General features: G+C 36.2%; 1 protein-coding gene across 1 annotated transcript; it reads right to left on the bottom strand.

Moving 5' to 3' along the window:
* Positions 1 to 60: 60 nt before the first annotated feature.
* On the bottom strand, positions 61 to 12,536 carry LOC137006345 (ovarian cancer G-protein coupled receptor 1). Its single transcript, XM_067367013.1, has 2 exons — positions 12,220 to 12,536; positions 61 to 6,916 (listed from the first exon to the last, which is right to left on the bottom strand). Exon 2 carries the CDS (start codon positions 6,822 to 6,824, stop codon positions 5,787 to 5,789), a length of 1,038 nt encoding a protein of 345 aa, XP_067223114.1. The 5' UTR covers positions 6,825 to 6,916; positions 12,220 to 12,536; the 3' UTR covers positions 61 to 5,786.
* Positions 12,537 to 14,020: the final 1,484 nt, after the last annotated feature.

Here is a 14,020-nt window from a genome sequence, read left to right as displayed (position 1 = left end):
AATGATTTAAAAGAATGAATAAACAGATGTTTTTCAGATATTACAAATATCCTAACCACCATATATGCAACATTCCTATATAAAAAAAAATATAAATATAAATATATATAAATATATATATATATATATATATATATATATATATATGACATTTTTATATATATATATAAAGTGCTCTGTGGAGCACTGCCTCTTTTTGGTCGATTTCACTCATTTGCCCTGAGTGCTCCCATAGACTTCCATTCAAAGAATTTATTTATTTTTTTTTGAACTGCAGGCACTGCAATGCAATCTCTGTGGTTTCCGGGAGGGGCTAGCACTAACGTGCTTTCGTCATCATACGTAACCTTAAGTCGTGCAGCGATTGGTGGAAACGTCTTTATTAATTTTTAAGCTAAAGTGACATCCAATAATTTCCTCAGTGCATAACTTGCATTTCACAGACATTTTCTTCATCTGTAAATGTTAGAAAGTCGAGAAAAGTTTCCATTTTGCTGTCCTGGACACAGGAGTGGAAGCACAAATTTCCGTGAACGAACGCCGCCGGCCGCATGCGTGCCAAATAGCCGGAGCGCAATAATTATTACAAATTTAGCTAAAATATTTGTTGTTGAATATTTGTTTTTGTTGGCAAACATAAATGTGCCATATGTAGAATTTCGAACCTACAACTAAGTGTATTTTTATGATGGCAGTAACTGTAAAGTGACTACTGTAAGGCATCAAAATAGACTTATAATTAGTCTGTGCTTTTGTTTTTATTTATTTTCATTTTTAGTTTAGTGTATTTAACTTCTGCTTTGAAAAAAAATTTGTTTTTAGAGTAGTGTTAGAATGTAGGCCTAATGTGAATTTTTTTGCATAAAATATAGCATGGACTACACGGTTATATTCATGTTTGTTTTCATAGTCTTGAATATGAACATTGTTTGTAGGACAATATGTGAAATTTTAAAAAAATCTTTCAATTAAATAGCCTACAGAATTTCTTTCTTTCTTTTTTTGTTCAAATAGAAAAAGTACAAAATACACAGATTATACATCGCCATTCAGCCCCAACATAGAGATATGATTTTTTTTGGCCATATCATCCAGCCCTATGGCATGCTTTAAATACCTAATTTTCCATGTTTTAGATAAGCAGTAATGATACATTACATCACTTGTTAAATGGTTATTTAACAATTAGCACATTAATTCCTGCATTTCTAAAAAAAAAAAAAATAATAATAATAATAATAATAATAATTAGCACCAGCCGCCACTGATCGTAAACCTATACTAAAACCGAGTGTTTATTTACACTAAGTGCAAATAGCGTTCTTTTATTGGTAAAAGCTATTTACACTAGCTAGAAAAGCATATTTTCTTAGCGATATTAGCAATAGTAGCCATTTTCACTTTCAAATAGCCGCTGCCATGATAAAATATTGAAGCTGCAGGGTCGGATTTCGCGGGAAAACACCAGCTTTCCGTCATGTCTGTGAATACAGAAAACAATGTCCGGCTACAGAATCTTGTGTGGCTTATAATTACAATAATGTTATGTTGCATTATAACTAGCTCGCGTTGAACGGCAGCCTTCTGGAGAATCGCCCATTGTCAAAACATTGTCAAGGATGGTAAGTGAACCCCTGTCAGTGTCATGTCTGCCGCTGTGGGTTCGTATTTTGTTCTAAGTTAGTCTTGTAGTACTTGTTCAGATTACATTTTATCTGATATATTTTGTTGATCATTCTTCTTGCTATTAGTAGTTCGTAGCGTGACAGATCCGCTCTCAAATGGCAATCATTCAATCCGTTTGATTCATCCACTACATGCAATTTTATTTTCAACCACAGATGGCGATAGAGGCCAGTAGTGCAGCTTTGATTAAAAAGAATTAACAAGCCTATTGGGTGGTAACTTGTTAATGTGATAGGTATTTATGGGACATAAATTATTATACAAAAATATTTGTTGTGCTCCAAGGAACTTTAAAAAAGTCCCACAGTGTTACAACTTCTCTCATGTATCAGAGAGAACAAGCAGCTGTTTTAGTTCAGATCTGTGTTGCATAACACATTCATGTTATTTGGAAATTTGTATATTATCACAGATCTTTTTAGAGATGAGTCTTTCCTCCTTCCAAGGTTCAACCAAAATCAACACTGGAGAAGATCATCCCAAAACCCTTAATCATAAAGTAAAATAAACGGCAGACTTTTAATTAGTATGGCTCTGGTTACACCTGAAAGTTTTAAACTTTTCTCAGGGACTAGAGAAGCATGAAAATAAAATAAATAGGCCCATCCCTCAATTTCTTTAAAAAATGGTGCTGGATGTGTTTTAGTGGGAATGTGACTTCATACAAATTAATCAGAGCTGTATTTAAGCTTCGGTTTATGCACCTTTGTTTAATGTCACAGTTCTGCTTCCAACCAGTAAAATAATCAAAACCAAAGAAAGACAGCCAAAAAGGATCATAACTAAACAAACACAACAAGTATTTGATGAAAGCGTTTCTCTGAACCAAAGACGAGACATTTTTAATGGAGCCTTAATTTCAGTCTGTTTCAGATAAAGGCATGGTTCAACCGTTTATTCCTTGTTTTTGCTCTTCATATGGGACATACGTTTTCCTCTTTAATAATATTCAACCAGTGAGGGAAAATAAGATGCGTACATATTGCTTTATGTATCATTTTCAGTCATTTGTTCTCTTAGACAGATTTACTATTTACTCATATCAGTGTTTTATTATTACTGCCATACTATTTTTACAAGCAATTTTGATACCCTTTTTTTTGGCCACATTCTTTTACCGTTTGTCTATGTAACATGTTAGCTGGCTGCATAGCTACTGTATTTGTGAAAAATTTAGAAAATTGTAATCAAGTTTTTGCATATTACGTTTTTTGGTTTTGGGTTTTTTTTTGTAAAAAGTCCATATTTTATACATTTTTCTGAGAATAACAAGTCAAACAAAACCAAAATTTATTGATCAGACATCCTGTCTTCAAAAAAAAAAGTTTGTACCCATAATTAAATATAATTTCTCTGTACTTTTTTTACACCCCTGTTATCCAGCAGAGCATCATTTCTGTCTCTATGTACTGTGTAACAATACAATCATTGCCAGTGATTTGTGCACCACAAACAATAAACAGAGTATAAAAAGCAATAATAAAAATCTCATAAATGAAACTGAACAGCAGTCACTATGTGAAATCATGAAATAACCTGAATACAATCTTGATTTGGTTACATATAATACAAACATACAAACTGCATGCATGTTGAGTTTTCACTGTAAACATAGTTTGAGTGAGCAAAAGAACACTTCCACGTCTGTTGTCAGTTCAGGTCACCTCCATCTTGAAAATGTAAACACTGCAACAAACACTCATCACCTTTATGTAACACCAAAGTTTGAGCAAACAAAAGATCCATGAGTTCTGGAAGCAACCATCAATTGCTTCTTCCTCATCTTTTTCCCCAGGATGTGATATCACAGTGGGAAGCTGTCCAGATTGTCTGTTTGGGGGGTGGCTGACCCTTCACACCCGTGAACCTTCTTGTGCTTGTTAACTGTCTGTGTGCTCCATGTCTTGCCATGAAAAAGCTGAGCAGGTGACAAAGATAAGGCATCATTGCTTTGCTTTTCTTAAAGGAAAAGTTAATTCTGCCATCATTTACTGATGTTCTAAATCGGTGTGTCATTCATTCTATAATGGAACACAGAACTTCATGCTGTTCTTTTCCATTAAATGAGAACATTCAGTGACCAGAACTGTTAAGCTCCAATAAAAGTATCGTCACACTGGTCTTCTGAAGCCATACAACCACAATTAAAATCAGCCATACAACCCTCCCTATCTCTCAAATCACAGTAAGCAAGCATACATTTGCATCAGAATTTCTCTTTTTACAATTCTTTGAAGGAAGACAGCCATATGGGTTTGTAAAGGTATTCGTTTGAGTAAATGATGAGAGAGTTAAACTATTGAAGACAATGAAGGTTTTTCCCTGTCATACCAACAGTCTAAATATTACTGGAACTGAAACCTATGAGGGTTGAAAGCAGAAATGTCTTAATGTTTAATGGCTACATGCAAATGTAGCTAAAGGGACTTGGAACAGTACATTAAAATAGTAAAGTTTAAAATCATCGGTTCCTGAAACCTCAAATGTCAACCACTGGTTACCCAAACAGCAACATGGTGTGGCCCAGATCTGGATGTGGGCCGGATCTGTTGACACTGTTGCTGTCAGGACGATTATCAAGGTAGCAATCCCTGAGAATTAAACTAAAATGTTAGCTTACCAAGACCATGAAATACTGCAATATGGCTAAAAGAGCAGGATAATGTTTTAACCAACTGTACATTGACTGTGTGTGACTGTACATCTTCCACCGAAATTACCCGGAACAATTTGTCCCAGGAACTTTTTCCCCCCAGACCTGTTGATGTCTGTGTTTCCATTGCGGTCTAAGGTGATGATATACAGGGCAACTTATAGACCGATAGAGTGATATTGCTTGTGCACTTTCACATTGAGAATGGGCATCAAATTTCTATCGGGATACTTTAGATCGGAATTTGTTGTCCATTCTCAATGGAAAAGTGCTCAAGCAATATCGCTCGGCAAAAGTTACCCCATGTATCATCACCATAAAGTACCATGAAGATTACGTCCAGTGACGTAGGACTGCGCAAGACTTTCCAGTTGCCGCTAGATTTTGTCCTCCACATATAACCTTAATAAAGCCTGAACCTCATCTTATTTTTTAAACTCCTTTGTTGATTCAAGTAGCAAACAACTCTGACCCCGTATTTACACTGCACACGTCTGTGGCGCATTACGGCTCCGGTGAGGTTTTGTTCCAAACTCTGCAGGACAGTGACCCTCCAGGACCGAGTTTGGACACCTCTACGGGGGCATTTCAGAAGTGAAGCGACTAGATTCGCGAGACCACAAGATTTGCTAGTCTGATGTTGTTTTCCTTGATTTTTCGTGTTTTTAATGGCTAAATGGTTATATTTTGTCCGGTTTAATTGTGTTTATTGCTATGCCCTACTTTGTTTTGCTGTACGAAGTTAATACACTTAAAAGTACAGTTATGAACGACAAGGATAAAAGATTTTAAGGTTTTTCAACTTCGAATCTCATGTCGTCAATTTCTGGCCTCCTAGTGATGTAAAATATGAGCGGGAGTCAACACAGGGTGATTATTTTGACTTTATTTTGTATTTGAACTGCGTGGCTTGGAAGCGGCGTCTGTCAAAAATAGACTTGCCGCCTATCTTTAGCTTCTGGGGCACTCCTGAAACATGCAAGGCTGGTATAAACACAAGCATTGACTACAGTGGCCGCGATGAACTTTGGTGGCTGTGTCAGAGCCGTAACGTGCCACAGATGTGTGCAGTGTAAATCCGGCTTTACTGCACACACCGCAACAGACTTTTGAAAACGGTAGTTGAAATAAAACGCTGTGTGGAGTCAACCAATCAAAATGCTGCATGAACTCAACCAATCAGTATGTTCAGCGCCCAAGTCCCACCCCCGAAAGTTTCTGAACTTGAAAAAGTACTACCTCGTGAGCAGGGACTTTCTGAGGGGAATATTTTTACCAGAAACTTCCTTTAGTCAAGTACCACCCCAAAGTCCCTAGTTCCTGGGGAAAGTTCCTGCGTTGGAAACGCAGCTTATGATGCTTTCATATGTTCCTTCTGTCCACTGAAGAGCCTGTAGCTAAAGCTGTATGATGTCTATTGTATAGATAATTAATAGAACAAAAAAGTTTAAAGTTCAGTTTTGACCTGCTGCATGAGTGTCACCACTGTCGTGCCTGTACCGTTATCATTGGTGACCGCCATCTCAGTGGAGTGCGTGTTGAACCTTCCATGACTTTTTGAACAACAGCAGAAAACCCGAGTGCAAGTATCCTGAGCCTTCTGGATGCCCTTTTGTGCACTTTCACTGATAAAACAGTAAAGCGCGGGGTCCGCCACACAGTTAAAGCTAGTAAGCAGCAGGGAGAAATGGTAGTAATTGAAAATGTTCTCGATGAAAGTGCAGTCCCGCTCTAATAGAGTGCGCACCAGCAGGAAGACATGGTACGGCGAGAAGCACACCAGGAAGATAACAATGGTGCTGGTCACCAGGTACTTGATGCGTGTTTTCTGGGCAGTCTGCGTACCTGCACTCTTGCCCACTGCTCGGAGGACTCGAAAATATGACAATGAGAGGATTCCTAAAGGGAACAGGAAGCCTATGTAAAAACGGTAGTAGTTTATTGGATACTCCCATGTCTTCATGGGATAGTGCTCAAAGCACACAGATTGGTTGTGCTTGTCCTTGCTAAGCTCCTTATGCCGGAAAAACACCACTCCTACGGCAAGCTCTTTGAGCCAGACCACCGTACTGACCAGCGCTGCAGCTCGCACCGTCCGGAAAGAGGAGAAGCGGAAGGGGTAGACCACTGCAAGGTAGCGGTCAATGGAGATACAACACAGAAAACCAATGCTGACATAGATGTTCTCGTAGAGCAGGAATCCACACAGCTGACAGAGCCACTCCGAGCCGCTCCAGTCGTCCCCCTGGAAAATATACTGGAGCCAGAGGGGCAAGGAGGCCAGGTACAGCAGATCCGATATGGTCAGGTTTAACAAGTAGACCCCCAGCTCATTGCGGGCTTTTAGTTGCAGCCAGGCATGGTAGAGAGAGAAAACATTGGCGGGAAGACCCACTAGCAGGACTAGGATGTACGCTCCCGAAAACAGGTACTGGTGAATCTCGTGGCTTATAGTGCAGTTGATTTGCTCCTCAGACATGTTCATAATTTCAACCTCATGTTCGCAGAGTCTTACTCAATGAGTGTAGGACGTTCGTAATCGACAGTGGTCTCCAAATATCATTCCATGAATGAACTCTATAGGAAGCAAACAAAACATTGTCAAGTGATTAGCATGTCCGAATACCAACACAGTATTCATACAACCCGGATTACAGCTTTCAGAGATTTTGATGGAAGTATCGGATGCCATGGGAAAGGAGTCCTTCTGTTTGTAAATGGAAGGAAATGTTGTTACATTACAATGCCAACATGGCAGATTCAGTATGTCCAGTTTGTATTCCCTTACAAAGAAATTAGTATACTTCAAGTTCATTTTATTAAGCGTACTTAAATAATGTTCAAGTATAGTAAGTATACTAAATATCAATGTACTAGTAGTATACTTGTAAGTGTACTATTTCAATACTAGTGACTAAATTGGCCCACTTTTTAGTGTATAGAAGTATACTTGTTAAAAGTGGGAATTGTTTCCCATACTAAAGTGTTACCCTCAAAGTTTACTATTGTTACACTTACAAGTTGTTTATTAGCTTGCATATTGGCTGTTTATAAGCATTTATAAAGTGCATATTAATGCCTTATTCTGCATGACCATATTCCACATTCCTTAATCATAAAACTTAACAACTACCTTACTAACTATTAATAAGCAGTAAATAAAGAGTTTATTGAGGCAAAAGTCAAGGTTAATAGTGAATGTGTTCCCCATACTTAAGTGTTACCACTTTGAGTACAAGTAACTAGTTTACATCTATAAACTACATTAAACTATATACTACAAGTGACTTATAGATATACTGATAGTTTACTAGTTAAATACTTGTAGCACTTTTTTAGTGTATGAAAGTACACTTTGAAGTATACTCTTATTAAACTGCTAGTTTAGTAGTTCTGTAACTCCTCCTGGGTTGTCATTTGGTAACATTTGGCAGTTTTGATTTATATGCTGTTTAATAACTGATTGCGTTGGATTACATGTGTGTAAGTAATGCTTCTATCAATTGTTTCTGCTTCTTCTTCGGCTGTGAACGGGAGATTCTGTACTCTTTCAGAAGATGTGTAATAGCACCCTAACAGTGAAAACATGGATTGGCGGAAAATTACGTCAATGGTTAAGTAGTTTTTAAGTAAATTCATATATAATATAATATATATTTGAAATATTTGAAAATATATATATATCAATATTTTCAAACATGCCAAAATATGTTTATAAGAAAAAGTATTTAATAAGCTACTAAATCAAAACTACAACTACAAGCCAATACTTTTAATACTTTTAATACTTTTAAGAGTTTGAGTACAAGTACAGGCCAGACTTAGACTTTTCTGTCAGTATGACTCAAATATACTCAAGTATTTTTAAGTATACTTCTGAGAAGTACATAAAAAGTAGACTGAAAGTATGGTTTCTTATTTTTAGTTTACAAGTATACAAACAGCACACTGAAGTAGATTTCTTTTTTTTTGTAAGCGTTCCCACTACACACATGCATAGTTCTAGAACATACTCTGACAGTTCTACATTTTAAATGCACTGTGGGTCTTTCACATATATTGCGTTTCCGGCGCAATCCATTTATTGATAGTGTGATGCATTGTGTTGTATTGAATTGTATCATATGCATCACATTGTGTATTGTATCGTGAGGTAGTTAGTGATACCTAGTCCAAGTGCTGGTGGAGGAGACACAAAAAAAACAATAATAATGGGAAAAATCACAATGCTCCAAATAACAGTCCTGCAAGAGCCTTACAACTTGGAAATGAGTTACACAAAATGTGTTTTAGTTAACACAAGCTTCACATTTTAATCTATGAGAGACAATACATCGGTTTTTGAAGAGTTTCTTGAAAAGACAAACCTGTCGTTAAGAGAACCAGACTGATGCTAACTTCTGAATTATGTTATTCCTGCAGCACTATAGGAAAGATACACATTAATACTCTTTTCTTTTTTTTTTTTTTGGTCAATTTCAGCTAAAGAAGCCAATTTTATGACCATTGTTGTAAGATTTGATTGCTTACGGTACTTGACATACTTGTCAAAATGATTTGGGTTTCTCTCAGCGTTTTAAACAGACAGAAATTGTACTTCTGCATGCTTAGAAAATAGCTGCCTGAGGATGTTATCAAGATGGCTGCTGACTCGTGCTGAGAGACAAATGGTTTGTGTATGGGCTGCGTCCATCAAACTCTAAACTATTCTAAACATACAGGAAGAGATATTAAGTTGAAGGAAGTGTAAAAAAAAAAAAAAAGAAAAAAAAAGTCCTCTTGAAACCACTATTGAATCAGAAAGAATTCAGCTGTACAGTCATTTGCACTGACTTTGACGTCAGCACATGTATTTTCTTTAACGATCAGTGCGAAATGCAACCACCTTGAACATCTTGTGTATTAAATCCCGTCACATTATTGATTTGAGTAATATAAGTTGCCCTTTTCAAACTGACCGTGACCCATTTCGCAGAATGTCTAGCTGATGAAAGGATGTCAGATATATTGGGAATGAGACCTTGGCTGCATTGACTACTGTGGAGCACAACATATAACAGATGAATGAACCAGCGTGAAAAACATGTTTCATCACCAATCCATTAAATGCTCAAGAATGTGTCTGAGTCATACACGACACCTTCAGTAACACTGCTCAGACTGTGATGCACGACATCTGTGCAGGTACAACAATAAAACCTAGAGCTTTTTTTTCAGTAGAATTGTTCCTTCGCATTTTGTATTTTATATATTGAGCCAGCTTCAACATAAACCTTAGAGACTTGACATTTTGACAAGTAGGTCTGGTGCAGTGAATGCACCATTGAGCTGTATTCCTCTATTAAATTTTGATGAAGTCATATATATGATAATAATAGAAACGAGCATTTCAGTTCTTCAGTATAAAATGGCAGTACAAGAGAGGTAATGTGTTTTACCATGGGTAAGTGGCATAACACCTTGGGTCAATAGTCCAATAAATACATTAATCATTACTAATTAGAGCAGACATTTTTCAGCCAAGCTGGTGGTCGCTGTGCAACACTGAAACACAATTCAATTGAAGAGTGGTCACAAATGTGCATCTATCTCCAGGGGTTTCAAACGTGACATCCATTATGAATTCAAAGTCAATTACCTGTTTTAGGTTGTCCCTTTAGACATTCTGTTGATTAATAACGTCGAACCTACATGTCAACTAACTCTCATTACATTGCCTGCTTAAAGGGATAGTTCACCCAAAAATTTTGTCGTTCCAAACCTGTATGAGTTTTTCTTTTTTGAACACAAAAGAAGATATTTTGAAGGACAGTTTTTTTCCTACTATGGATGTCAATGGCTGCCGTCAACTGTTTGATTATCAACAATCTTTAAAATATCTTCTTTTGGGAGAAGAAGAAGAAAGAAACTCATACAGGTTTAAAACAATGTTAGTAAATGAAGATAAAATTGTTGTTTTAGGTGAACTATCCATTTAATATTTGCTAACGCTTTATTTTTATGGTTCCCCAACAGACATTCCATTGACTATAAAGTAAAAAAAAAAAAAAAAATGCTGGGTTGAAAACAACACAAGTTGGGTTGAAAATGGACAAACCCAGCAGTTGGCTTGAATGTTTGCCCAACCTGTAGTTTTATTTAACTCAACTATTGTTTAAAAATTACTACATTGCTTGCTTAAAATGAACCCAAAATAGGTTGGAAATGAACATGTATTGATAATAAACAATAACATTTATTAAATTGCTCTTTTAAATTGCATTTATTAAATTAATAAATGCTCACCTTTTGATTATTATGGTTTCCTCTTTCCTTTGTTTGATTTTTAATTTCCAATCTCTTTTGGGTTCATTTTAAGCCAGACATATAGTCATTTTTAAATAATAGTTGAGTTAAATAAAACTGTCAAGCACATTGGGAAAACATTTAACCCAACAACTGGGTTTGTCCATTTTTAAACCCAACTTAACCCAGCATTTTTTAGAGTGTAACTTTCTTTGCAACTACATGTCAACTTATTCAACCCCCAAAAGTCATCTAATACTGTAATGAGAGTTAGTTGGCATGTAGGTGCAACATTAATCAACAGACTGTCTAAAAAGGACCATCAAAATAAAGTTTATCCATATTTTATTAATAAATCAGTACAGGGGACTCCACCGGCTGGTTGCATGAACTGCTTAGACTAGTCTCAAAAGTTCGTCATCTCATTTTTTCTTCAAGATTGATTAAATTGTTAAGGTTAGTTACATAAAAAGATAGATCGGTCAAATTTAAATTGGAAAAGTAAGAATGATAGCTCATTGGTTAACTGTTAGTTATTCAAACTAGTTCTTAAATCTGAAGTCTTAACAGTGGCAAAAAGTTTATGCAACTATGACTAGCTTACACACATGAAGTTCTTAAATCAAAAATCCAATTGCACAAATATAGTTTTGCGTGTTTTTTTTTCTTTTCAAAGAGATAGCAATTATTTTAAATTGGAGAGAGAGAGAGAGAGAGAGAGAGAGAGAGAGAGAGAGAGAGGATGTATAGGTCTATTTTCTGTCATTTAATTATGAAAGCAGAACTACTGAGAACCTTAAGCCTAATTAATGTTGAGCAGAATGTCGAACATAAACCCAATAACCCTAAATTACACTCTGAAAGATCTCTTTATGCTGACACGCTTGTTTGAATCGGTCCTAAAGCCATGTAATCCCACTGGTAGCGTGTGTGTCTGACATATAACACGTTATAAGAAAACAATTGCAATATATTTGCTAAGCTACATGTAATATTCGTGTTTGTTATCATTGCTCTTTTTCGCGCTGTCTTGTTGCATCTGACTGATTCACATTTCAAAGTACTGCTTCAACATGTGCTTCATTAAAATGCATTATTCCTATTACCAATCTCCACACAATTGCATGATATTTATGTAATTTTATATAGCCTATCTGTCTAGTTTTACATTTGTGAGAACTAAAACCTTTTTTTCTGACTTGAACCCTAAACCATGTTCATTTGTAATATTCATTAGTAGCACAGCTTTATACATAAATGTGTCTGAATAATTTCACAGAGCTGTTGTTTGAGACGAAACGATCGGGCTGTTAGCCTACAGCCTATATATAACTATGCTCATTTATTGTAAAATCGCATTGCAAACAGCTTGTGGCAAGCTGTGAAATATTAAACAGCAGCATTTATCTTTTACTAGATTACTACACAAGTCGCATGATATTCTCAAGCAAAAACACCACAATTCTTACTATGTGGGGTCTTATTAAAAAGTCAAATAAATGAATGCCCAGTTTTCGCCTACTAGCAACAATTACTGTATTAGTCTATAGTATTTGTCTTAGGGTGAGTGAGTATATATCAGATAAGTGCATTACCTTCAGATTGCTGATTTTATTCCACTGGACTCATTCTAGGCAGATCTGAAGTGTGAAGATCCTCAAGTTCAGCAGCTCCAGACTGTCTGACAGAGTGTTGTCTATTTTTATTCGTTTACTCGCAGAAGTGAGCATTTTGCAGAGATAAGATCTCACGCGTGTTCAAGGGGTGTCGCCTCGGAAAAACAGAAAGGAAAAGAAAAAAAAACTACACTACGTGCATCATCACGTAAAATTGTTGACGCAATTACCCAAAGTCATCCCTGAAGTGTATTCCCCAGACACAGGATATTTCATGTAGTGAACCTGTCTGCGCAGAGCATGTTTGGTCATGTAGCCAGCTGAACCGAATCTGTGTTAAACTGACATGCCCAAAGTGCTGTCTATGTAGGCAGCTCCTTATCCCTCTACTTGTTGGGAATAACGGCGATGTATTTATGATATAGAGTGCCCTCCACAATTATTGGCACCCTTACTAAATATGAGCAAAGGCGGCTATGAAAATAAATCTGCATTGTTTATCCTTTTGATCTTTCATTCAAAAATTCACACAATTCTAACCTTTCATTGAAGAGAAACAGTTGAAAGTGGGGGGAAACTCACATTATGAAATAAATGTTTATCTCTAATGCATGTTGGCCACAATTATTGGCACCCCTAGAAATTCTTATGAGTAAAATATCTCTGAAGTATATTCCCATTCATATTTAAATTTTTTAGCATACCAAGGTGATCATGAACATGAAAGTGTCCAGCCATGACTTCCTGTTCCACAGGAGTACAAACATGAGGAAACAAAGAGGCCAAATTCTCTTAATCATTCATCACAATGAGTAAAACCAAAGAATATAGTTCTGATGTGCAGCAAAAGATTGTTGAGCTTCACAAAATAGAAAGTGGCTGTAAGAGAAAAGCTAACATATTGAAAATCCTCATTTCCACTATCAGGGAAATAATTAAGAAGTTCCAATTAACTAAAGATGTTACAAATCTGCCTGGAAGAGGATGATTGTCTAAATAGTAGTAATGCATGGTGAGGAGGAGAGTTTGAGTGGACAAAGACTCTCCAAGGATCACAGTTGGAGAATTGCAGAGATTAGTTGAGTCTTGAGTCTCAGAAAGCCTAAAAAAAAAATCAAACAGCACCTAGATCCCCACAAGTTGTTCGGGAGAGTTTCAAGAAAAATCCTCTGCTCTCATTGTCAGACACGACTGGAACTTTCAATTTCAATTTCAATTTGAATAAAAGGGTGCCAATAATTGTGGCCAACGTGTTTTGGAGAAAAACATTTATTTCATAATGTGAGTTTCCCCCCACTTTCAATTATTTTCCTTCAATGAAAGGTTATAATTTTGTGATTTTTTTAAATGAAAGATCAAAAGGATAAACAATGCAGATTTATTTTCACAGCTGCTTTTGCTCATAATTACTAAGGGTTCCAGTAATTGTGGAGGGCACTGTATATGCAAATCTAAGGTTTCCTCAATGGGATTGTTCTCAATGGCAAAGGAAAACACCTTAAATGCGTTTGGCACTGTATTCCAGTGGAGGAAATGGCCAAGATTCACTGGTTAGGGTCATATTTTATATTTTTAAACCATAGATGTTTAAAAATAGGAGGCTATTAAAACAGATGGAGGCTATGTGGATAAAAGATGAAAATCCTCTACATTTTAAACTTGAACTCCTGGTGCATTCAAAATGGTCAATATTCATATTCATGCATTTTATTCATGTTTTATGTTAATCATTTATGGTTTGTGATTTTATCAATATTACATTTGATTTCATATATTCATG

This window comes from Chanodichthys erythropterus, chromosome 18 (genome assembly GCF_024489055.1).
Source record: "Chanodichthys erythropterus isolate Z2021 chromosome 18, ASM2448905v1, whole genome shotgun sequence".
Classification (NCBI taxonomy): Eukaryota; Metazoa; Chordata; class Actinopteri; order Cypriniformes; family Xenocyprididae; genus Chanodichthys; species Chanodichthys erythropterus.
The sequence above is the reverse complement of the archived record's forward strand: the minus strand, read 5'-3'. Positions and strand labels throughout refer to the sequence as shown.

Bases quoted from the DNA above. Each gene is read 5' to 3' on its own strand.
- LOC137006345 (XM_067367013.1), bottom strand. From the start codon at position 6,824: ATGAACATGTCTGAGGAGCAAATCAACTGCACTATAAGCCACGAGATT.